General features: G+C 43.5%; 1 protein-coding gene across 2 annotated transcripts in view; it reads left to right on the top strand.

Moving 5' to 3' along the window:
• ASTN2 (astrotactin 2) overlaps nucleotides 1-26,900 on the top strand; it is a 656,937-nt gene that overhangs the window by 260,267 nt on the left and 369,770 nt on the right. For both annotated transcript variants that reach the window (XM_083597178.1, XM_083597179.1), the window contains exon 5: nucleotides 19,441-19,548. In XM_083597178.1, coding sequence (XP_083453304.1) covers nucleotides 19,441-19,548 — 108 coding nt within the window. The remainder of the gene's footprint in view (nucleotides 1-19,440; nucleotides 19,549-26,900) is intronic.

Genomic DNA, 26,900 nt, shown 5'->3' with positions numbered 1-26,900 from the left:
CTATTGAACATTAAGGTTAAATGATGATATCACAACTTAGTATGTTTGCATTTTACATCCAATTGCAAACACAAACCCTTCGCCTCATTAATCCTTCACAATCTTTTTTATTATTTTTTACTCTTCCTAAATGAAATTGTCGATTTGGGATGCATTTATTTTCTCCCTAACAGCCTCATGACAGTTACGCCAGTTGAGTTCACATCCAACGTTGGTTCCTGGGTAGAGACTAGTATGTGCCTTTGATGGATGTTCATGTGTGCAATTATTTTTACGGTTCCATTTAATTAATGCCAAACCTCCTCACAAGCTTATATTAGGAATGGCTTCCATTGTACGTATCAACGGGTGGAGGAAGGTTATAGGATGTAAACAGCTCAAAGCAGGACAGATTGTGAAAAGAACTCCACAAAGACACACAACAAATAAGCAGCACTCCCTTAACTGTGTTTTAAACATTGTCTATTTCTTGATTTCATTACATCTGATGTCAAGCTGTTTCTAACAGCGATGGGTAAAGTTTATTCCCCTCATCTGAAGAATACCTAAATGTAAAATAGAGAAGATGAAAGAAAAGGGAAATTCCTTGCTATTTTACAAAGCTGTCAGACTTCTTTGTTTTTGTGTATTTGTTTACTCTACTCAGCAAGACAGAGGCCTGAGCTAAAACAGAGTCACATCTCACCAAATAAATCCTGTGTGGTGTTAGCAAACCTATTCTCTGTGTCAGGCTTCCTTAAACTCAGCCCTCCAGATGTTTTAAGACTACAGTCATACCTTGGGTTACAGCTGCTTCAGGTTGCGTTTTTTTGGGTTGCGGACCACCGAAACCCAGGAGTACCGGAATGGGTTACTTCTGGGTTTGGGCAGTTGCACATGCACAGAAGCCCTAAATCATGCTTTGTGCATGTGCAGAAGCGCCGAATCGCAACCTGCGCTGCACAGACACAGGTTGTGAATGCTGCGAGTTGCAAACATGCATCCTGCATGGATCACATTCACAACCCGAGTGTTCACTGTACAGTTCCCATCATCCGTGATCACTGGTCCTGCTTGCTAGCGATCATGGGAGTTGTAGGCCAGAAACATCTGGAGGGCCAAGTTTGAGGAAGCCTGCCTGTGTAATGATCCTTATGCAATCAAGGTAGCACCACGCATGAACAAGAGAGGAAGTAACCTCAAGCCTGAGAGCATCCCCGTGTTTGCAGAAGCACCAAACCACAACACTGGAGTCAGCTTTGGGTTCTATCAGTGAAAAAAGCGGGGTTTAAATAAAGATATAATCTTAATAGCTTTTAGAAGCAAGAAATTCTAAAGTGGAGAGCACCTTAAAAACAGCCAGGTGAGTATCCCCATGGCCACATAATGCTGCCTTGTTGGTGAAGAAGAGATGCTGTTTTATGAAAGGGACATGGCTGGTGGAAGCCTTTAACAGGGCAGTACTCTGTGCTGTAACATTTTGTTTCAGTTCCTGATTGCCAATAAATAATTATTTTATGAATTATCTATTTATTGGTATTTTGATACAGTATTTTGATCTTGGTTGCCAAAAAGCTGTTGTTCTTTAGTGGTTAAGGTAAAGGTAAAGGGACCCCTGACCATTAGGTCCAGTCGTGACCGACTTTGGGGTTGTGGCACTCATCTCGCTTTATTGGCCGAGGGAGCTGGCATACAGCTTCCGGGTCATGTGGCCAGCATGACTAAGCCGCTTCTGGTGAACCAGAGCAGCACACGGAAACGCCGTTTACCTTCCCACTGGAGTGGTACCTATTTATCTATTTGCACTTTGACATGCTTTCGAACTGCTAGGTGGGCAGGAGCAGGGACCGAGCAATGGGAGCTCACCCCATCGCGGGGATTCGAACCACCAACCTTCTGATCGGCAAGTCCTAGGCTCTGTGGTTTAACCCACAGCGCCACCCACATCCCTTTAGTGGTTGGGTTCTGTCAAATGCTCATAAGTATTCTGAAGCAGTACATTTGTGTAACATATGTCAGAACTTCTTTAAAAAGAACAAGTGGAACCTGCAGCAAAACGTTGCAGTGCGAAGATTTTTGCAATCTGTCCTATAACCAGAAGATTGAGTTTTGTCCTCATTTGGTGGGCTGGGGTGGGGTAATTGCTTGGATTTTTAGTAAAGTTCCAGATAGTTTGATTCCTTTTTCTCTTCTATCTGCTAGTGTGGCTTCACCAACCCATTATCTCTCAAGGTGACAATTGACTTGTTTGTAAAGAATGATTAATTGATTGATTGATTGATTGATTGATTGATCGATTGATTGATTAAGGTTACCAGACATCCCCGTTTCCCAGGGACAGTCCCCAGATTTACAAATCAGTCCCCATACAAAATCCATTGAAGCTGAATAGTGTCCCTGGATTCACTGGAAAAAAAATCTGGTAACTTTAGATTATATTTCTATGCCGCTTTTCATTCAAATAAATCCCACAGTGATTTACTAACAATAAATAAGAATAACATGATAGAACATAATAGAAGTGATCATTACAATGCTACTTTACATCTCTACACTGGACATAGAAAAGCAGAATATCAGGAGGAAAGGACATTTTCTGTGTGGATGGATTTATTTATTTTCCATAAGCGTATGGAAGAGCATTCAGTCACATAATCCAGTCATGTGATCCTCATACTTGTGGTCTGATGTTATACAGCTGAGACATAGGTTGACCACCTGATAATAATAATGATCATGATGACGTCAAAGCTGCTCCATGCTTGAGCTTGCTTCCTACAGTATTTAGTGCGAACCCCAAGATACATGAAAAAATTGATTTAAAAAGAGGATTTGGTGCCCTCTTTTGGATCAAAATTTTAAAGTGGCCAAATCTACTTGTCCAGAATCAGAGGTAGTAAAGCGCTGAAAATATATCCTGAACAGCAGGACCAATATTTTGCATATATAAACATAGAGCCATATCAGTGCATACATTTAGCACATGTCACTACCATGCCTTTCAGTTTCAGAGAGCTGCAGCAAGCATTCACAAAAAAAGGACTCCTGTGACATCTTAAAACTACAAAGCTGTTACTCTCTTGGGTGCCACAAGACTGTCTTTAATGTGTGCATGTAAAACAAAATTGTGTGTCCTTGAGGGCTTGCCAGAGATCTAGATACTCCGAATAAAGAAAAACAAAGCACCTCAGGATTTGAAGAGGAGTCCGCTTATGAGCCATGAAAAAGTACCAGAGCACCCACACATAGTTGTGCAGGTTCAGGCAGTGGTGTTTATTCTCTGCTAGCAATGCTTTAAACAGCCACAAACAGCCGGGGGAGGGGGGGGGATAGTATGTAAAGGGAAATCCTACTTTAAAAGCAGCTGGCAGAGTTTAGCCCCAGAAGTATAAAGCTGTTAGGTGGATAAGAGCTGGCGCTGAAATATGGTGTTTATCTTGACTGCCAAAGGTAAATAAAAAGGTTAAATGAGCTCCTTTCCCGTTTAAAATAAATAAGTGATTAATAGCTCATTCTGCCAACAGGAATAATTTACTACGGTCGGGGCTGTGCTTAATGTGTTTCTCAGGCCTCTGCTGTGCCGTAATTCACCAAAAGCTCCCATTTTGGAGAGCGGCTGTGAGGGTTGGGTGAGGGGTGCAGAGAGTGCTCCACTATCAGAGGCTGTAAGCCTTTGAATGTAAGTTGGGATCGCAAGTGGGGAGAGTGCTGTTGCACTCAGGTCTTGCTTGCTGGCTTGCCATAGGGATAATCCCCCTGGAATAATAAAGGAGCGCTTGCCAATCTCATGCAGATTTATAGTCTCTTTTGTCCTTCTTTGGCAATGCTGAGTCGCCACCTTACCTGAAACTAATCTTCCCCTGTCACAAAAGAACACACCATGTTGCAATGGCTCTCCTGGACAAGCTCTCAGTCTGCAGAGGCTGGGCCACTAATTAGGAAGCCCTTTGATTAACTCCTGCTGCTGTAGTGAACTGAACTCAATAGAAAGGTCATGGCCAGAATATGCAAACTGCTTCAGCTGGGAAGTCTTGCAAGTGAAGGTAGAGCTATAGGGATGCAAATGCTGTGATCAGCGTAATTGAGCAGTGATGGGTGTTCCACATGGCCTCACACAGCACTGTACAAAGGAACAAAGGAAGCAGCCTTATAATGAGTGAAACAACTGGTCTATCTAAACCAGTACTGCTTACTGTAATAGGCAGTGGCTCTCCAGGGTTTTGCATTGTTGGAGGCTGCACACCAGGGACGTCTTGCCCATAGAGGCAAGTGGCACAGGGTGCGAGGGCACCAAGTTTTGGAGGGTGCCAGGGAAGAGGCGGAGGCTGGACGCGGCACCTTCTGGCATCAGCTCGCTGCTCTTGCCCGCCTCTGCCATGCCATGCTAAAGCAGCGCCACGCCTGGAGCCTCTGCCTGCCGTGGCCATCGTGGCACGGGTGCTGGGGAGAGGTGGAGGCTGGGCACAGCGCCTCCTGGCAACAGCTTGCCACCCTTGCCCACCTTGCTGAAGCAGCGCCGCGCCCAGAGCCTCCGCCTCTTCCTTGCCAGAGGAGCTGCCCTCCAGCCGCTGCCTGCCTCCTCCAGCCCTGCAAAGCTGCCGGCAGCACTGTAAAAAAGTTGGCAACTCTGGGAAATTGGGGGGGGGGCAGAGGGATCTTTGCACCATGGCCCTGCTGCACACTAGCAATCAGACGTAGGGAGAGTGCTGTTTCACTCAGGTCCTGCTTCTTGGTTTCCCATGGGCAAATGAGGTTGAATCCCGACAAGACAGAAGTACCTCGGGTTACATATGCTTCAGGTTACAGACTCTGCTAACCCAGAAATTGTACCTTGGGTTAAGAACTTTGCTTCAGGATGAGAACAGAAATCATGCTCCGTGGTGCGGCAGTGGCAGCAGCAGGAGGCCCCATTAGCTAAAGTGGTGCCTCAAGTTAAGAACAGTTTCAGGTTAAGAACAGACCTTCGGAACGAATTAAGTACGTAACCAGAGGTACCACTGTACTATTTCTGGGGGACAGGGTGTGTGTGGGAGGGGATTCCCTGGTCCTGAGTGGGGTAGCTGTACCCCTGAAGGACTAGGTGTGCATCCTGGGAGTCATTTTGGACTCACTGTTGTCCATGGAGGCACAAGTCAATCCTGTGTCCAGGGCAGCTATCTACGAGCTCCACCTGGTACGCTGCCTGAGACCCTAATTGCCTGTGCACTTTCTTGCCAGAGTGTGCATGTTCCTGTTATCTCCCACTTGGACTACTGCAATGCACTCTACGTGGGTCTACCTTTGAAGGTGACCCGGAAACTGCAACTAATCCAGAATGCGGCAGCTAGACTGGTGACCGGAAGTGGCTGCTGGGACCCTATAGCACCAGTCCTACAGGATCTTCACTGGCTCCCAGTACATTTCTGAGCACAATTCAAAGTGTTGGTACTGACCTTTAAAGCCCTAAATGGCCTTGGCTCAGTGTACTTGAAGGAGCGTCTCCACCCCCATCATTCAGCTCAGACACTAAGGTCCACTTCTGAGGGTCTTCTGGCAGTTCCCTTACTGTGAGAAGTGAAGTTACAAGGAACTAGGCCGAGGGTCTTCTCAGTAGTGGCACCCTCACTATGGAACACTCTCCCATCAGATGTCAAGGAGATAAAGAACTACACAATTTTTAGAAGACACCTGAAGGCAGCCCTGTTCAGGGAAGTTTTTAAACGTTTGACATTTTATTATGTTTTTATATTCTGTTGGAAGCTGCCCAGAGTGGCTGGGGAAACCCAGCCAGCCAGGTGGGTGGAATAATAATGATAATAATGATAATGATGATAATAATAATAATAATAATAATAATAATAATAATAATAATAATAATAATTTTATTTTATAAGTTTGGCCACTGTGTTGACAGGATGCTAGACTAGATGGGCTAGTGACCTAATTCAGTAGTGGGGCTGTGTGCCTCTCTCTAGCAAGCAAATATTTGTGCTCTTTGCTGACTTTTCAAAAAAAGATAGCAGGAGTCATAGTGGTGGTGGCTTTCCATCTATACCTCTCTCCACTTAGGTTTACCTCCGTTCAGTGTTTTCTTGCTCTGCATAGAAATTGTCACGGACTGGTTGAATGCCGAGGAATGGTGGGAGTAATCAGTTGGGGAACCACCAGGGGAAGAAGTGTCAGGGCCCAGAGAGTGCTAGTGGGATGATGATGAGTGGTCAGAGGGGGAAGATGGAGAGGGTGCACCTCCACAGGCACATACCTCCACAAATGGTGGGAGTGCCCCAAAATCCAACTATTCTGGACAACAGCCACACGAGAAATATGTAAAATAACTAAGCAAGTATTAGACATCACCCCAGAACTGACCCTACTAAACATCTTCCAACACAACAATGCCCATTTACACCACAAAGAACTCATAACCCACCTACTTTCAGCAGCCAGAAACACCATAACCAGACACTGGAGAGACCTGTCAGGAGTAAGCTTTGACCAATGGTACCAAATAGTATGGGAAACAGCCCTACTAGAAAAATAAACCAATAAACTGAAACTGACACGGGGACAAACAGAAGAAGAAGCCTTTACCCCGGAATGGTTCCCCTTTATCACATACACAGCCCAACAAGACAATGACAATAATCCACCAACAGCATACAAATCAATATGGCTAACCTGATCCAAAACACCCACCCACCCCACTCACACACGAAAACAAAGATCACCACAGCCAATCACAAACAAACAGCCACACCCTAGGCCAACCCCAACCTCTCTCACCACCAAAAGAACACAAGTGAACAGCACGAGCAACTCTGACACCAAACCCTACATACATTAAGCAAAATAGAAACATCGCCACCCACCCCCACCCCCACCCATCTTCCCCCCTCCACCCCTTTTTTTTCTCCCCCTAATGTCTCAACAAATGAAAAGGATTTGTAAAAATGTTACATGGAAAAAATACAAGAGACATTACACATACTTCTGTAAAACAAGAAAAATTTTAATAAAGAAAAAGAAAAAAAGAGGGGGAAGATGGGGAGGAGGAGGTGTTGAAAGCGGAAGGCGTAACAGGGCTTAGTGAGCTGGGAGAGTCTGTGGCAGAGAGAAGTCAAGAATCAGAGGCAGAAGCTGGTGAGTGAAAGAAGGGAGGCCAAGAGGCAGAGTTGAGTCTGGTGGTGAAGAGTCATTCATTTCATTCATTCAGCCGTTATTGGCATAGTTTAGACAATAAAATCATAAAAAGGGGAGGAAACAACATTGGTAATCCAGACATATTAAACACATAAAGCGTATAAAAAGACTCAATAGCCACCATTAAGTAAAATTAAGTAATTTTAGATTGATTGGCTTCAGAAAAACTCGGTCTATTATAGACATACTGGTCCACTCTGACCTTACATTGGCATGTTCTCCCACTAGTTCTAGCTTGATGGGTCATCATAAATGTAGCAGATGTGTATCTTGCCAGTTTGTGTTACAGACAAAAGAGATCTACGATGCTCAGTCTAACTTTAGATTCACTATCCGCCACTTCAGTACCTGCCAGACCAAATATGTGGTGTACTTAATTAGATGCCCTTGCAATTTAATTTACATTGGATCTACTACGCAGGCTGTCAGTGTCCGCATTGGGAAACATCAAGACTGCATTAGGAATCAAGTCATGAAGGCACCTCTAGTTGAGCACTTTGTAGAACACCATCATGCAGATACAGATCTACTCTACACAGTCTTATAGGTTAATCAGAAAAAAAAAGTTGGGATGAGGAGAGATTATGTCAAATTACTGTACCAACAAGAAACCAGACTGATCTATCTGTTTAAATCTCTGCACCCTGGGGGTCTAAATACTGAATTAGATTTTAATTGTTTTGTTTAAGTTTTCTGTCAAGATGGCTACTGTTGGTATGTTCTTTGCTATATTTTGGATAATGTACCTTTAAATTTCCTGTAAATCTATGTGATTCATTGCACCTGTTGAGAGCCTTTATAATGCCACTAGGGTTTTGCCAACAGCATCAGCTTACTACACTTTTTAGTGGTAGCTGATCCATGGCCATTTGATGTACCATTGGGGACTATTAATTTGGTATGTATTTATTATTGGTTGGTTAACATGCAGGGCTGTCATTTCTTTCACTGGACTGTATCTGAATGTAATGGTTTTCATTTCATATTATTGTTAGCTGATGAAGATTTATCATTGAAACAGTTCATTATCCTGGAAGAACTGTACTGTCTGCTGCTGTGCTTGGAGCACCCTATTGCAACGTTTGGAGCACCCATCGTCTCAGGATATTGACTGTGGAAAGGCATTTTGCCTCCATTTCAGTGATCTTTGACAGTGACTTACCACTCCTACCATTCCTGTTCAAGGAACATTTATTTGATTCTTATTAGTTTGTGACTCCATGCACATATTATATGTCTTCTGTTTATGAATTTTGAAACAGTATAGTGTTATAAAAATATTTTCAGTATATTGTTAGGCGACGTGTTGCTCATTGTTGTTCCAAGTGTAGAACCTGACATTTGTCCCTTTTGAAATTCACTTTGTTAGTTTTGGCTCAGTTCTCCAATCTGTTAAGGTCTTTTTTGAATCCCAGTTCTGTCTTCTATGGCATTATCTACCCCTCCCGGTTTGGTGTCATCTGCAAATTTGATGAGCATCCCCTTCATCCAAGTTATTTTTTAAAGATGTTGAATAACAATAGGCCTAGGACAGAACCATGATGGCAAGGCACCTTCTAGCTTTCTTGCTGTTCTTGCTTCAAGAGCTGGAATTAGGCCCTGTGGGCAGCTGTGGCCACATGTTAGTCTGTTGAGTGGATTATCAAGCTTGTAAATCAGGAAACAGGATTACAGAGAAGAAATGCCTTGATTAAGATGTGTTTCTGGCAGAAGCTACATTAATAGCTGCAGATCCCCCCCACCCCAGACTCCTGGGCTGCATTCAGACAGTGCTTTTTCTTTTTCCTTACCTGATGATTTCCACATTTTATGTGTTATTTCACACAATGTTAAAGCCACTTCTGGAAATCTAATGGAATCCAGCAGAAGTTTAGCATTCATTTCTGTGTTCATTGCTTTCGGAAAACAATCCATTTGCACTGGCATTTCCCTGCAGTTTTCATGTATCATGCCATGCAATGAAATTTGTGGTAGTCTTCTGGCATGCAGTTCCCGCCTGCCGTTTCCATGAGTAAATCATGGGGGAAGAGAAGCATGCATGCACATAAAGGGTGGCATTATGCCCAGTGACGTTTGCTGTTGTGTCTAGGGTTGGACACTATCACCAGCTTAAACATCACAATATACCAATATATCACTATGACTGAAGTAAGGATAGAACTGCATTAGAAGCAAACAGGGTCATGTCTTGGCAACTGCTACTACTTAGGGGTCTAAAACTGATAAATTTTACTTACCTTTAACATATTGTTACAACTGTTATTTTACAGTTCAGGTAATTTTTAAATCAGCACATTTTCTCTAAAATTAAAGCTGTATAAGTATAGTTAAAATGGTAGAGGGACCCCTGACCGTTAAGTCCAGTCGTGAACGACTCTGGGTTTGCGGCGCTCATCTTGCTTTACTGGCCAAGGGAGCTGACATTTGTCTACAGACAGTTTTTCCAGGTCATGTGACCAGCATAACTAAGCTGCTCCTGGCGAACCAGAGCAACGCACGGAAACGCCGTTTACCTTCCCGCCAGAGCGGTACCTATTTATCTACTTGCACTGATGTGCTTTCAAACTGCTACTATAGTTAGAAGTAAAAAATTGAAAGAATTGTAAAATTTAAACAATTTAATCTGTCTCAGCTAACTGAAGAGTAATTTAAGTAGACTAAATGCCTTCCCCTCCGCAGTGGCCACAGGTAGATACTCACAAATTCCTTATCAAGCGCACCTGTGTGCCTGCAGTCAGGGAGTACCAGACTCACTGGACCATATTCTCTTGGACTGCCCTTTGCACAGCAGAGTTCGCAAACAGATGCTGAGCAAGATGCTGGACCTGCAACCCACAGTTCTGAGAGAAAGCCAAATGAGGTTCCTCCTAGTGGACAGGAACAAGGACATTACTGCCTCAGTGGCTTCCTTTTTAATCTCCATCTTACCCGAAAGGGTTCTTAATGAATCATCCCTCTAGGGAATAGTGAAGCAGAACAACTGAGTGCCTTGCAACCCTCGACAGCCTCACTCCTGTCCTTTTTAAATCTATCCCACTGACTTGAAATGTCTTAACTTGAAATGCCAAAAAAAGGTATTTGTATTTGTATTGTATTGTATTGTAATTTACAAATGTCAAGTTGCATCTGCTTCCCCACTCAGAGGGCCAAGTGCAGCTCCATGCATGTGTGTGCTCCACCGAGTTCCACTAAACCTACTTCTACTTTCCTGGGAATAAGCCCCATTGAATTCAGTAGAGCTTACTTGTGAGTAGACACACATTTGCTTTCACTGCTTACTGACAAACACCCCATCGTTCTCACTAGACAACTACCCAACCTCCCAGCTGTAATGTGGCCAGTTAAATTCCCCCCTCCATTTCCCCTATTGTGACACTGAAGCCCAGCCCCCAGCCCCTCCCCCCAAATCCCACCAATCTCTCACTTTTTACCATCCATAAAGAGCCAGTAGTAGTTAGAATGTTAGACTATGACCAGATAGACCCAAGCTCAACCATGATACTCAATGGGTCTCCATCTCTCAACTTATTCCACCTCTCAAGATCTTAACTAGTGCAGCTGCTTGGAAAAGAAATACATTCTAATTCTGCCCCCCCTCCTTCCTGCTAAGTGAATTACCATTGCCTCTTCCCAGGGAGTCAGAATGCTGATTTCCTTTCCAGCTTGTGCAGCAACACATTGTTCTGCCCCATCCCCATGTTTTAAAAACCTGTGCAGGTTCTAGGTAATCAGAAAATGCAATATCCCTGTCACTGACTTTCTGAAGATGTGTGGCCTGGGTAATTTAACCTGTCAGCACCATCAATCATGGAGGCGCAACCAGCAGCTGAACAAAAATGGAGGGGTGAAGAATGGCAGGCAGCTGTGCAATGGGCTGCAGTCTTCTAAAAGCACCCCCCCTTCCTCCTCTGGCTTGTGCCTTTTGTGTGGCAGCAGTCCATTAAATGCTCCCTTAGTCAGTGAGCTCTCTTGCTTTTAGCTGAATAATTAAGTGCTTAAACTAGACATTAAAACATCTTAACATAGGTGGGTTTTGAGTCGTTTGAGCCTCAACAGTTTCCCTTGACTAAATTACAGATATAAAACTTACATTCTTGTGGAGGATCATTTCCTGCAAAAAGAGATGTATATAAAACTGCAAAACGTGCTGTGGCCCCTTAGAGACAGAAACTGGTTTAATGAAACTTTTAGTTTATTGGGCTTTACTAACTGGCTTATGGCAGTGACAATTCTCAAAGCGATCACAATACTACTTATGGTCTTGCTGCTGTAGATGCACAATGCACAGGACTACAGTCGTCCGTCCCCCCCCCCAATAAATTGTTAAAGGTATCTGTGCATTTATAGTAGAAAACTGAAAATAAATCACCTACAGTAGCACTCTCAAAGTTCTGATCCTTAAGCAGCCAAAACAACATCATTCTTGCACAAGAAGTGAGGGTATAAAATATAAATAGATCTGGGATATCCTCCCAAATGTTGCAGAAGTCAAAACAAAAAGAGCCTTGCCCCCAAACACCTTTAGGAAAAACTCAGTGTGAAAGCCCGCCCCCCCCAGCCTAGTGAACATTGGTATATAACATCAGTCTTTGGTCAGTTGGGTTTGGCATAAATATCAGGAGTCTAGCCCCCTACGCTGTCCTGCGTCACACATCTGTGATATCTGCATGCTACACTCCAAGACCACCACTCCAGCAAGGGCAGTTAGGACCCTACATTGGGAAATATCTGGACTTGGAAGCAGCCTGATCCCTGTTAGAATTCCTGCTCCGTGATTGCAGTCATGGGATTGTCTATCACATGACGGTATATGTTTTGACTCTACAAAGTGGGAAGTGACGGAGATAGGATGTTTGTGTTACTGTGTTCCATGAAGTGGGACTATTGTCCTTTGTTCATTCTCTTTGTTCTCTGATGCTAGAGAGAGAGGGAGCCATGTTGCAGTGCTCCATGTGTGTTTATGCACAAAATGCTGAGTTGCTGAGGTCTGTTATACAAGCTTGTCAAACTGCGGATCCCTAAGTGTGCTGATGTCTGTTGGCATTGTTTGCTGTGATGTTCGGGCTGAAGAAAGCTCATTAAGCTCCCGAATGATTGACCAGGAGGGAGAGAACATGCCCGTCGGTCTCTGCCAGGGTCCTACCCTGTCATGTGGTAAAGTGAAGCAGCTTGCTTCAGTCACCACAATGAAGTGGCCACAGGATGGGAAATAGATAAAAGCAGGAAGGGACAGCGCCACAAGACTCCCAGCTAGAGGTGTGGATACCATTTGGCTCCACTTCAGGCAACAGGAAGTCTGGGCCAGCAAAACAAGGTGGTTAGATATAGCCCAAAATTTCCCCACGGACGACCTTTCTAGATATTCTCCAAACAGGGGCATTTTCCAAAGTATTGCAAAGCTTGGCAACTTTTCAGAGCTGCCAGAAGAGTGCAGCTGAATCTGTGCCACTGCCAGGGTTTGTTGTCTGAGCAGAAGCTGCAACACATTTTCCTTTGAAATATTTGTCTCCAGTTCTTGGCTGAATGGTTTGCTACCATCTAACTCTAGTTTTCCTGAAGAATTTCCTACACTTCAGAAGCATTCCCACATGTTTTCTCCCTCCCAATGCTAGTGTCCTTGAGAATGTTTTCAACACAACCTGCTTCTCTTCCTCCACTCCTGAACCTGTAGAGGCTGCAGCTAGGGAACATAGATAGCACAGAGCTTCCTGGCAGCTTAGGAACATGAGAATTTCCCCCCAGTCACTGAATAAATCCAACCCAGGCAGTTGCTATCTTCTTTAGGACTTCAAGAATTGAATGGTACTGAGTCATTCATGAGAGCACTTTAATGCCCTAAGGTGTGTGCTTGTGAACAGGTATGGTGCTAGATTTTTAAAGGGGAGAGTTCAGGGTGCCTCACCTTCCCTCCCCCTCCTAATAAAAAAACAGGGCAGAGCCCAGTCATGTTCACCACATTTTATTTGCTATTGCTGTAGATCTATTGGCTGGGCCACTACATTTTTGGTAACTTAAAATGATGGGTGCCCAATATGGATGGGTGCTGAACTTAGTTTTCCTGTTCACTTTGAGTTTAGCCATAGATTCCTGCCCCTGCCCCTGCCCCCAGATCTAGGCCTCAAAATGCACACTCTCAAACATTTAATAGAGGTAACATAGGGACTATTGTATCCTTACAGCACCCTTATTCTGACAGCAAGAAATTGTAGCCTAAGGACCCCTTGTCTCATTGCATATTTCCCTCCAACATGTTGTATTAATTTATTCTGAAATAGCAGGCTCTATATGGTGCCAATAGTTCAAAATGAACTTTGCCAGCGGCAGCATATGATATCATAGATTGGACACTTGGTGATGTGTTGATGAATGTCCCTAGGTCCTAGCAACCAGTGTCAAGATACCTACAAGCTGGCGTGTGTGTGTGTGTGTTAATGTCTGAAGAAGTAGCTCAGAACTAAAGAAAGGCAACTGGTTAGAATGTCTGTCTGAGACTAGGGATGCTTGTGTTTAAATGAAGCTCACTTGGTGACTTTGCTCCGGTAACTATTTCAGCTGAACCCACCAGGATTGTTGTGAAGATTAGCTGTGTGTGTCTGTGCGCACACAAATGCACACAGCTGAGAGCCTTGGGGGCAATATAAAAGTAAAATGATAAAAACTAGGGCTCAAGGGATGCAACTAACACAGCATTCTTTTAAAGACATCCCCAACTCTTTCCCCAAATCAAAATTAGAAACAATGTTTTACCAGGCACAAGTATCATTGAAGAGAGCCCGTCCCTTGTTGGTTGAATGCAGGAAAACAATGGCTTCAGAACTAAAGAACACATTGTTGCTTTGCAGGAAGTAGTATCTGAATGCAGAAATGGAAGATTTTGCAGTGTGGGGAATAAGCCTTGCTTATTACATGATCTTCCAGGTCTGGAGCTTTTGCAGTAAGCCAGAAGCAAATCGCCATGCCGTATGCAGTAGCTTACTATGTGCAGGGCTTTGTGTTAGTCAGATTGCACTCATGCCATAATTTTCAGAGAAATCACAATTCTATTAATATTGGCTGTATGGCTCCCACTGTTGTTCCAGTGCAAAAGCTTACCAGGAGGTGGAGGAGTGCCAGCAAATCGCAGCCCGGGCATTGCTAGTTCATAGCCAGAGGGCTTCAATTAGCAGCCACCCAGAATAATGATTTATTTCTCTTTGATAGAATTTTACAGAGGGTTTTGGTTGTTGTTAGGTAACACCACCACCCTACACATCTTTTTCCCTGCCTTGTGTTTTTTACTTTAGCATCTCTTTAACTTTCTATTGGTAAAGAGTAGAAATACAGACTTGAAAGACTAATCAAATAATAGAAAATGATAATGCATACAGTTTCGTGTTGTCTTAGAAAAAACCCCCACAGTGTTCTTCATCCAACTAAGTTCTACTCAGAGTAATCCCACTGAAATTAATAGATCTAAGTTAGTAATGTCCATTATTTTCAATTTATTTATTTAACAAAATTTATGCATGGCTTGACCGTAGTAAAGTTGTTTTCAAGAAAAATGTATAATTATGATTAAAATACAGTGGTACCTTGGGTTACAAATGCTTCAGGTTACATACGCTTCAGGTTACAGACTCCGCTAATCCGGAATTAGTGCTTCAGGTTAAGAACTTTGCTTCAGGATAAGAACAGAAATCGGGCTCTGGCGGCGCGGCGGCAGCAGGAGGCCCCATTAGCTAAAGTGGTACTTCAGGTTAAGAACAATTTCAGGTTAAGAATGGACCTCCAGAATGAATTAAGTACTTAACTCGAGGTACCACTGTACAATTATAGTTAAAAACAGTTAAAACATTTTTTTAAAAAACTAACAGCAAAGGAAGGAAGGAGAAAGCCAATAGTGGCTATACTCTGAGTAGGGCTAACATTGGATACAACAAATTTTGTCTGGTAATGCCAAACCTTTTTTGGATATGCCAACCTTGACATGGTAGGATTTTTTTAGATCCTACAAAGTCAGTCTCCTAATGATTGTTGGCAACCCTTGGTATAGTCTGTAGATCTCCATTGCTCTCTTAATCGGCAACAGTGTGAAGCATGTTCTTGCCTAAGAGACCTCAGTATCACAATTGCAACTAATTGCTTGCTCTCTAAAGGCTGGCGACTGTGTATAGCATACATATTTCAGTGTATTTCACAATATTTAAAATCTCATTTTATCCTTATACAGTAGGCTAGATTGTGTGTACATAATTTGATAAACACTCTGTAGTGAGCTTCATGAAGAATCCCACCCCACACCTTGTCTTCTGGCTGTGCCAGAGGTTGAAATCTTCTACCCGAGTGACATTTCCTAGAATGTGGGAAGCCAGTAGTGTTTTTAGCCTTAAATATTTCAAGGGCAAGATAGCCATTAATCTCACCCAAGCTGGCTCTATAACATAGCCTGTCTGGCAAATAAGAACAGGGATGGCTCTCCTAATTTTTAGCCTTCTTATTTTAAAATGTTTTTTATTATATATTAATAAAAAAGATGGATCTAAAATTTCACAAGTCAGGGCTTGTCCACATTTCTGCTCATCCTGTCCCTAGAAAGCATGGGTCTGAGAGGTCTTTTGCTTATCCTGTTCATTCTCTGCATGGGTGCAAGAGGTTTTCCATTTGCTCTGCCACTTTCCCCTGAAAAACCTGGTCTTTACTGCTGAATTGGAGCAAACAGCTTTTTGCAGATTGATATTTGCTCCAATTTAGTGAAAAAAGCGAAGGTTTCCCCAGGGAAAAACAGCAGGAGAAACAGAAAACTGCTCAGCCCCATGCCTAGAAAGCACAGAACAGGCAGAAAACTTATTGGACATATGCTTTCTAGGCATGGAGCAAGCAGAAGTGTGGATGAGCCCTGAATCAGAGCAAATGTCAATCTGCGGAAAACCCAATTGACCTTTGCTCTGATTCAGCAGTAAAGAACGGGTTTTCCCAGAGGAAAGCAGTAGGACAAGCAGAAGTGTGTATGAGCCCTTTGTGAGGCAGACAGGCAGTGAGTGTCCTCCAACCCCCAAACAAGAAGCACTTTAATATATTTGCATCTTCCCCTCTCTCTGAGCTCCTAGCCCTGCTAAATACCGTATTTTTCACTCTATAAGACGCGCCAGACCATAAGACACACCTAGTTCTTGGAGGAGGAAAACAAGAAAAAAAATATTCTGAATCCCAGAAGCCAGAACAGCAAGAGGGAGTGCTGCGCAGCGATCCCTCTCGCTGTTCTGGCTTCTGGGATAGCTGTAAAGCCTGCATTTGCTCCATAAAGACGCACACACATTTCCCCTTACTTTTTAGGAGGGAAAAAGTGTGTCTTGTAGAGCAAAAAATATGGTATCTCCTTCAGGAATTCAGTCTGCGAGTGTGGTCATTGAGCTGATGTTTCTCCAAACACAGGCTCCAAGAAAATGCCACCATATGGTCACTCTCTCCCAACATATCCTTGATAATTTGAGTACAGTTCACATGGTTCACAACTGGTTACAAAATGGCTTTCCTCTGACTCGCTTTGGAGACTTTGGTTCTCTGTTAAATGGTTAGATGTGAGGTGGGCAACCTGTATCATCATAGAGCTGGTGCAGGATGCCATAGCCAACAGCTTGAGACAGGTGCCTTTGGGATGCTTTTCTATACCCATACTCAAAGCCATGCTCTGTCTTTTGAGGAGTTCATTGGTTGAGTCAGGTGATAGTGGAAATACCCCTCCTTATCTGCTCCTGTTGGTTGAGTTGTCCATCATGCACTTGGCGAGGATGGTGGATCTTCTGCATCCCTTATTGGTGAGGCAAGGGGCAGGCCACCTCAAAATGGATCTCCAAACATCCAAAGGGTGAAACATATTGAGGTGCAACCCAGACATTTAAGATGGGCACCCATGCCTTGGGTTGGGGAAATGACTTGAAACTATCAGGTTGGGGGCTAGAAGCCAGACATGTAGAAAAGTCATATGATCTCATAAAACAGACTTTTGGGGGACAGGGGATCAAATGTCTATTAAACAATATAAAAAAATATATAAAACAATACAACACTTACATAAAAGGATGGAACTCCTGATAAAAAGGGGGTAGGGCTTCTGCCACTTTTGTGAAGACAAAAAGCATGCCTTCTATTCTTCTCAAGTCAGTGCATTAAGAAAATAAGAAGAAGCTTGCCTGTGTATATTGACAATATTTATTTTGATTCATTGGCCAAATCTATTATTTACTGGTCAGATGCTCAGCCTGACCTACATCTCAGCACAGTTTCCATTACACTTTCCAAGAGATTTTCCCATCTCTTGGTGGTTGCTTGACCTCATTGCTGCCCTCCCAACCAACTTCGGTAAGGCTGAGCTCTGTCAGGTTAAAAATTTCTTTTGGTTCTTGGTTTGGAACAGTGGTCTCTTAAAGGGGCCAGTCCTCAGTATTACTCACAACTGAAAGCAGCTTTTGTGTCTTTAACTGCTCTCCATTCGGTGCAGTCCTCTGCCTCCTTGGCTTGAAGTGATTAAGATTTCCATGGGCCAGGGGGCGGCACTTTCATTTGCAGTTCTCTTGCCAAGAAGCGTGGAGGCTGCACTTCTGCGTAGAATAATAAAGAATTTTTACAACAGTAAAATACTTTAATGGGAGTTTAAAGGGCCACTGTCAGCCCCCAGAGGCCTCTTTCCTTTTAACCTTCTTCACAGAGTGAGAGGCGTGCGCCAAACATTTTCACAAGGCCTTTCATTTTGCTTTTCTTCTTTGGTTTCCCTTACCTGTACAGTTTCAAAATCACCAGGAACGTGGATCTTACAATGTCCAAAAGCAGGAGACTTTGGGGAAAGGTCTGGTATAGAAGACTGTGTCAGGGACTGGCAGAAGGTCAAGGAGAGAGGGGATTTGTGGGCAGAGGAAGAGGAGAGTGAGGAGAATGATCTTGGGGAAGGTGCCAGTGAAGTGTAGGGTTCCATGCCACAAATGAGGAGAAATCTTCCCCTGTTACCAATTCCTTCATTGATACCTGCAGTATTTGTGAAGCGATTGCCAGAAGAGGCAGAAGAAGTGGAGCAGGAGCCAGAGGCCAGTCAGCAAGAGCAAGGGAGAAAGGAGCAGGTTCAGGAATTGAGGAAAGAGCCTTCAGAGATCCCTGAACTCTTAGAGGCTACTATGTCTCCAGAATCCCCTGGAAACCCACTTTCCCTGTCTCCCCACTTGAGGAGGAGTTTAGAGCAGTCTCTGAGGAGGAGCCGATGGTTACTCAAACACAACACATCAGCCAATACAGTCATACCTCGGGTTAAAAATGCTTCGGGTTAAATCTTTTCAGTTTGCATCCTGCGGTGACCTGGAAGTACCGGAAAGGGTTACTTCCAGGTTTCGCCACTTGCGCATGTGCAGATGCTCAAAATGATGTCATGCGCATGCACAGAAGTGGTGAAACACAACCCGCATGTGCACAGATGCGCAGATGTGGTTGCGAACAGGGCTCTGGAACGGATCCCGTTCGCAACAAGAGGTACCACTGTATCTTTTAAGGAATGGTGGATGGGGATATTCTATTGCTCCAACTATCTGAGACTAGCACAGATCTTCAGCAGTGGCTTGCTTAGACAGCTGACTAGTGAAGAGCTTTGTTGTATATCACTTGTGCATTAGGGCCTGATTTAACCAATAAAATGATAAAAAACAAAAGTCCAGTGTGTTGAACCAAGGTGAACTATTCTTGAAGCTCTGCAAACACCATCTTGGTTGTCAAGATAACCCCACAATTAATTGGTAGTTGTTGTGACAATGAGCCCATATGTGTTTATATACACTTGCTTTGAGGTTATGCTTATCTGTGGGCTTGGGGTGCTGGGCTTTGAGCCCAGAAAGGGGAAATATCTGTGAGACTTGGGAATTTGCCCCTTATGCCCTCATCTGGTCAGGGGAAGTGATGGGTAGGCCTGGCCAAAGTGACATATGCCGCTTTGTGTATAAAGAATGTAGGCACGTTTGCTTGGGTACAGACAAGCCATCTCTTTGCTGTGGTGTCTGTCCCACATCTGAAAAGGCTTGTAGACCTGGCAGGCTGCTTTGCTGTCAGTCTAGACCTTCTTTAATAAAGCACTAGAACTGATCACTCTGACATTTGGACATCCTTCTTTAGTATTCCTACTTTGGTGTAACCACTCCTTTGGGCCTGCAGTTCAGAAAATCCATTCACTTGTCCCCGTTGGTCTGGGTGTGTTTTGGGTCAGACTTGTTTTCTGGGCAACTGTTTGCCATGATCATTAGCACTAATCCTCAATTTCATTCTCTGTAGGTGGGATTGGATTTGGCCGTGCCAAAGGCAACTCTGGCTCTGAAGCAGATGATGAAACTCAGTTGACCTTCTACACTGAGCAGTACAGGAGCCGACGACGTAGCAAAGGTGAGGAGGGGAGAAAATTTGATTTAATGGCTTAGGCCACAATATGATACGATAATCTTTATTGTCATTGTCCCATACTGAACAACGAAACTGAAAAAAATCTACATCAGACATTCAAAAGCCAACAAGCCAGCTATCCCAGCCTGGTTAGCCCCCTAAAAACTCTGATACCCCATAATTAAATACAATATACAATACAATTGGTGAAGGTGTGTGATGCAACAATGTTGCTGAAGCTATATGTATGACTGGATGGTTGTCTGCCTGGGAAACATTAAATCATTTGATAAAACCTAGGATCTTAACCATCATACAACCCATGGGCTGTATCCAGCAGCAGTTCCAGTGAAAGCTGGTCCACTAGGGCGAATGGGGCCCTTCCCCACCAGCCTCAGTCTACCCTGGGTCGATGCCCACCTGCCTGCTTTCCTACTTACAACCCACCCAGTAGGGTGGCACTGCTGCTGGTCTCCCTGCCTGTCACCCTTCCAGTCCCAATATGCACTATCCTGCACTGGCAAGTCCTACTCAGAGTAAGTCCATTGAAATTTATAGACATGACTTATTAAATTCATTCATTTAAATAGCTTCACTCTGCGTTAAACTTAGTTGGTTATAAGCCCATGTGTTCAGCTGAAATCAGATGTTCCTTGCTGTCTCCACCTGTCTGTACCTGCCTTCCCTGAAAGTGGATTCTTTCTGTTTCTTTTTCCTTTTTCTCCGCCTCCCCTCCTTTCCTTTTCCTTTTCTCTCTTTCCTTTCTTCTTCCTGCTTATTTTCTATATCTTACTGTATTATGAAAAACTTTAACAAAAATCTCAAAGGGCTACGGGGGGAGAGAAAAAAAGAAAGATAAACTAGTGCAACAAGGCAAGGAATTGGCTTGGTTGACCACCTTTTCTCCTTCTGCGCCACTTTCTTTCTTCTTGCAGGGAGATTTCTTTTAATGTGTTTTATTTTACCTGAAGCAGGTATCTTTCACATTGAAGTGATACAATCCACTCTATACAACTAATGGATTGCACCACCTCATTTTGCTGTATGTATAGACCAGGCTATAGGCAATTCTAGAGCAATGCAAGAAAAGGAGAGCTGGGAAATCTCCCAAGTTGTGTCATCTTTCAGTTTTAGCAGTTAAGAGGCTTGTTCTTTCTCTATTATTTGAAAGTCTTAGTTTCAGAGTGTGTCCCACACTTGCTTCCCTCCCCCCAAAAAAATAAAGTTCTAATCTGCATTTGCATTCTTTTATTTTTGTGACAAGAGGTGGTTTTGAAAAATGAGTGTGAAGAAATAATGAAGTTGCAGGGTGCTTTGAGCTCAGGAACGAATTACTGTTTTGTGCAATGGCTTCTGTGCTTTGCATTCACTATCTGTACTTAAGCGTAGCAAGATGCAGGATCAGAAAGTTGCCTCTACTATCCTGGGAAAACACAGTGAAATTTATTTGAGTGATTAGATGTTGGCATGCATAGGAGTATGTTCGTTTTGGGGCGAAGCTGGCTCAGTGGTTGCACACTGGATCAAACACAGGTATATTTCGGAAACAGACACATGCTGATGGTGCACAATCTTTCATTTTGGAAAGTGAGAATCATAGAATCGTAGTGTTGGAAGGGACCCTAGGGTCATCCAGTCCAACCCCCTGCCATGAAGGAAACTAAACAAAACATCAATGGCAGATGGCCTTCCAACCACGACTTAAAACCTCCAAGGAAGGAGAGTCCACAACCTCCCAAAGGAGTCTGTTCCACTGCCAAACAGCTCTTACTTTCAGAAAGTTTTTTCGGATGTTTAGTCGGAATCTCCTTTCTTGTAACTTGAACCCACTGCCTTGAGTCCTTTTCCTACCCTCAAGAGCAAGATAAAGCAAGCATGCTCCCTTTTCCATGTGACAGCCCTTTAGATATCTGAAGATGGCTATACTATCTCCTCTCAGTCTCCTGTTTTCCAAGGTAAATATACCTAGCTCCTTCAACCATTCCTCATAAGGACTGGTTTCTAGACCCTTGATCATCTTGGTTGCCCTCCTCTGCACACGTTCCAGCTTGCCAACATCCTTTTTAAATTGTGGTGCTCAGAATTGGATGCAGTATTCCAGGTGTGTTCTGACCAAGGCAGAATACAGTGGGACTATTACTTCCCTCGATTGGGACACCAAACTCATGTTGATGCAGCCTAGAGTAGCATTAGCTTTTTTTGCTGCTGCATCACACTGTTGACTCATGTTAAACTGGTGGTCCACCAAGATGCCTAGATGCTTTTCACATGTACTGCTAGTAACTAGGGTTGCCATATTTCAAAAAAGTGAAGATCTGGTCAGGTCTCTCAGGGGAAGTGGTGGAGCAAATAGAAGTGCTGACAAGCCCCGAGGGAGATTCAGGATTGTATCCAATCTATCCCAGGATAGATCTGACCCAGGATGACCCAGGACCAACTCAACCTGGATCTGGGCCCCAAACTGATTCAGGGTCCTTGCACAGTTTTAATTAGTGTTTCAACCCTAATTAAACATGCAGTTGGCTGGGGGAGGGGGGAGAATGAGACACAAACAGGCTGCATCCTTCTCGGTCTCTCCTCACTGCCAGACCTCCCAACTTTTGGATTGTCCTGGGTTGAATCAGGTCCAGCCTCAACCTAATATGGCCAAAATCCTGGTTGGTCCATCTGAATTACCTGATTTGGTTCAGGAAGGACCTATGAATTGGTTGGATTTGGCGCACAGCTTTACTAGAGGAAACCAACTATAAATGAAGTGTTCCTGTTCAGGGTCCAAGCTTTCCTTTCCCTTTGAAGCATTCTACTTCTCCTTTTCCCATGCTTCATTTTTTTAAATGATATTTATTCAGAATTTCATCAATACAAAAACAAAAACAAGAAAAACAGAAAAGTACAGCAAAAAAAAGACAAAAAGAAAAAACAAAAAAAAATAAAAAATAAAAAATACAAATCTCAAATTACAACTTTCCATTTGCCTATTTCTTGAACCTCCTCACACCTCCCTTTTTGTATTCTAGTTTAATTCGTTATTCCAGCAAATTCTTCCCATGTTTCTCAATTTTAATTTAAATGATTAATCTTCACAATCTATCTTATCAATTAATTCAACATAACCTTTCCATCTTTTAATATAATCTGTTATTCAATTTACCTTAATCTTTTTAACCTTATCTTATCTTAAAAAATCTTAAAATTTCAAAATTTACATCATATTCATTAATATCTCCTTAAATCATTTCTGCTAAAGCCAATTTGGTTCCTTTCCAACATATTCCCTGATATTTCATTGATTTTACACTAATTCCAAAATTAACAAAAAAAATTCCCTTAATATCTCTAATTTTTATCCAACGTCCCTTCTTCCTGGTTTCGGGTCATGTCAGTCCTTTCTGTCCATTACATCCAGTCCATCAATCTGGTGTTCTTATATCCGAGGCCCTTAAATCTCTTCTTGGCCCCCTCTGCACATTCTCTTGTCCTTGTTTATGCTTGCGCACTTCTTTATCTGTTATTAGCTTCTTGGGGAGTGGGTCTCCGGAGGATTCCATCCGGTAATAATTTCCATTTTCCTTCATCAGGCTGGCCTCTTCCCCCCAGTCCCATTCCCCATCGTCATCTTTGTAATCCAAAAAGTATTTATCCAAAAGATAGTTGTTCACCTGTTTCAAAGTCCCACTAGAGTTAAGAGCTTCCTTGACTTCAAACACTTCCCAGCACTCTCCAAGTTCAATCAGTAACTTTTGTTCCTGCAGGACTTTGGATCTCTCCATTTGTGTTGTTTGAGGAATAATCACTGCCTCTTCCTTCTTCATCTGCCCTTGAACTTGCCTTGTCAAACCAGATTCTTGAGTTGGTCGCTGTATAACTTCTTTATCCTTATTCCCTGTTAAATCATATTCGCTGGCCACAGCGCTCATCAAGTCCAATTTTTCATGCATCAAATTCATTTTCTCATGCAGCTGCTCCAGCAAGGCATTTGTCATGCCAAGGGCAGACTCTAAACTTTCCTTCCAACACATTTCTATTCAAGGTCAAACGGCTTGGTCCCACAATCCAAATCTTGCAGCTGTGAAGTCCAAGTAAACTACAACAACAAACTGACAGGCTCTCTCTAGGGGACACAGTTTCTTTTTGTATCCATTTTTAAAAATGTATCCAACAAAGGAGATTACTTTCGATTTCAAATCCTTTCGATTTTCAAATACTTTGTATCTTTAAAATACAGAAATGCAGAAGGTAGCATTGAAGTTAATTTGTTTCTCTTCTTTCTTTTTTTTAACTATCTGTCAAAGCACTCCACTTTCAATCAATGGACGTCTCAAACAATTTCTGTCCCGACACCCCGTCCCCAGGTTTGGGACGATGGAAACTTAAATTCCTTTACTCTCCTCCTGCAGGATTAAACGGTCAAATCCCCCCCCCTTTTCTCCTGCTTCCAAGGGGGTTTTATTAGTTGCGGATGCAGGAAATTTCCAACTTTAAAGAAGTTTTCCAGGCTGTTAGTTTGCAAGGTCTTTGCTTCAGTCTATATACAAAAAGCGGAAGGCAGACTTCCTGTTTAAACCTTCCCGCTTGTGCCTAATTCATAAATTTTGCAAATTTCTTGATCCAATTCTCCGTTTTTACTCACGGGTACTTGATTTAGAGTCCAAATGTCATCAGGAAAAAGTCAGCGCTCTCCGGCGATGGCTGCGCGGCTTCCCTCCATGGAAATAGCGATCGGTTTGCAGCACCGCGCTGCTCACCCCACTTCACTCCGGAGCCCCGAAAAGGGGTTTCCTCGTGAGTAGGGGAGGCGCTCTTGGTGCTCTGCCAAACCCCACGTTCCCAGGCTTCTCCGTCTGGGATTTCTAGTGGACCCCCGCCTTCGCCGCGGCGGGAAGACCCAATTTCCACGGAGCCCGTTCCTCCGATCGGAGGAACTCCGCCATTCGTCATTGGCGCTAACCCGGAAGTTGCTTCATTCCCTGTCCTTTTCCATTGTAGTTATTGAAAATTTTCAGTTCTTCCCCCTCAGTTCTCCCCCAATTTACCTGACTTCCCTCTGTAAATTTTGGGATTATCTTGGCCATGCTGGTGCTTCACTCTTGCTTCTTGGTGCCCCCTTTTTTGATACAATCCTGTTGGCACCAGGGCTGGCCCAATATGTTTTGGTACTTGAGGCAAACCACAAAATGCCCCCCTTGCCAGGGCAGAAAGGTCACTGTAGAGGCTGCATGGGGGGAGGGGGAGGCTTCTGAGGAGGCAGCAGATCAGGCATTCACTGTGACCGTGGGAAATATATTCCTTGGAGGCCAGATCTGCTGCCTCTGTAGATCCTGCCTTCTGAGGCAATTGCCTCACCTTGCCTCATTGATGGCATTATTAGATGCGAGGGGATGGTAGTGATGAAAATGACCTTGAAGATCAAAGTCTTAATTACAGGGCCAGCTGCCTCCCCCTTAACTCTCCATTGTCCTTTGCTCCTGGTCATTTTTTCTGTATGTCCCAGTGAGTCTTTTGTCAAAAATGGCCTGTTTTGTTTTGATATCTTTGCCACTTTCCCTTTATGGAAGAATATATCTATATCTGTCTCATCTGTTTCTATTTCTGTATTGAACTCTGCTAATCCCATGTGCAAGGGAGATCACCAGTTTAAGAGAAAACGGTGGCTTTTTTTATAAACATAATAATTAGAACTGCAGCTGAGAACCATAATTGGGCAAGCTTCTAATTCCTACTAGGGAAAGCTGTGTCACCAGAGACAGCTAATTGTTAGTGATGATGCTTTCCTGTTGATTTTTATAGTGGGCCTCTTGTCACGGTTATTTGGAGTTAAATGGCCATTAAGGGCAGTGCAAAAGTGTCTCCAGCCCAGATGAACCATAGCAGGACAGAGGACAATTGTTAAACGTGCTGCAGTGCTTTTTTTCTTCTTCCAGTGCTTATTGGAGTGGATCTGGTGGTTCATCTTTAACTCTGTACATCTCATTTTATTCTGTATCATAAAGCAGACTTTCTGCATGTGAAGCACATCTCTCCTCATTTGGTTTTGGGGAGAGAGTTCCAGTGTGAGTAATATGAATTCAAGGTTAACCCCTGAGGTTAATAAATTCAGTGGCCTTGTTAGCATGTCACACTCAACCAAGGATAGCATGGGAGCTGTCCAGTTACTGTTGGATTCGAACTCTCATCAGTCCCAGACATCATGGTAAATGGTCAGGGATGATAAGAACTGTAGTTCAGAATAACTGCACAACTCAGACAAGTTGTGTGTTTTTTTAAATCAAGTAGTTAAAACAATAAATTCATATTGGCCTTTATTTAATAGCCAATTCATTTAACAGCAATTCATTCTTGTACTTTCTCCTGCTGAGGAAAAGAGTAATGAATACTCCTCACATTTTTGCTTTAGTGGATGTGTTTTGTTCTTCCTCGGGATCCTGCTACTGTTGTCTAAAGGCCTGTTCTTCACTTGTTGGCTAAAAGCCTGTTCTTCACTTGCAGGAAAATGGGGTAGGAGAATAAGAATGGACATTGGCAGTAACCACCCCAGGCTGCAGGTGAAATAAAACGACTCCCCTATGTAAAACTCCTCGCAAACAGAAGTCTAGCACGTGATAATACAGATTATCTATTTATATTAAATTTATATCTGCCAAAGCAGTTCAGGGCAGCAAACACCTGTAATGGTTATAGGGATTGCTCGTGCATAAGTTGCCGCCACTCCTGGCTAGGTTACCTGGTTGAACCCTTTCTGTCTGGACAGCCCTTCACTTTGTGGCTGTTTCAGTCGCTGGCAGAATCAGTCAGTGGGCGTTTCTTGAACTTCTTCCAGCAAAGAAGTTCTTTGACGCCAAGTCTCTCCTACTCTCCCTGTGCGGAAGTCTTCTGCGCAGGGAGGGTGTGGGCAGCGGAGCACACGTGCTCTCTCTGCTGGTTTCCGGTGAAGAGTCCTGGAGCCTCCTCTCCAATTCCCCCATCAGCCCCCCTTCTCCACTGGTGTTACGCTGATTTCCTTCCCCAGCAGATGGGCTGCCTCTCTGCCTGCTGGGATCCTCTCCGGCATCCCTCTGGAGCCTTCCCTCCACCTCTGGCTCCGATGGCAGTTCCCTGACAACACCCATAATAAAACAATTAGGAGGGGAGAAGCATTCTTTTAAAAAGTTGCAATAAAAACAATTTCTGAAACCTTCTCTCTTCATTCCAATGATCTCAGGATTGCCGAGAACAGTGTCCTTCAGGCATCAAATGTCAATAATGGGGGGAGGGAGACAGATGCACCTCATCAGGGTCTCACCTGCAGATTGTAGTGTCCAAGATAGTTGATATAAGGGAAGGTGTTCTTTAAGGTACTTGGGTCCCAAGCCATTTAG

Source organism: Podarcis filfolensis, assembly GCF_964270895.1.
Source record: "Podarcis filfolensis genome assembly, chromosome: Z".
Lineage (NCBI taxonomy): Eukaryota > Metazoa > Chordata > Lepidosauria > Squamata > Lacertidae > Podarcis > Podarcis filfolensis.
The sequence above is the reverse complement of the archived record's forward strand: the minus strand, read 5'-3'. Positions and strand labels throughout refer to the sequence as shown.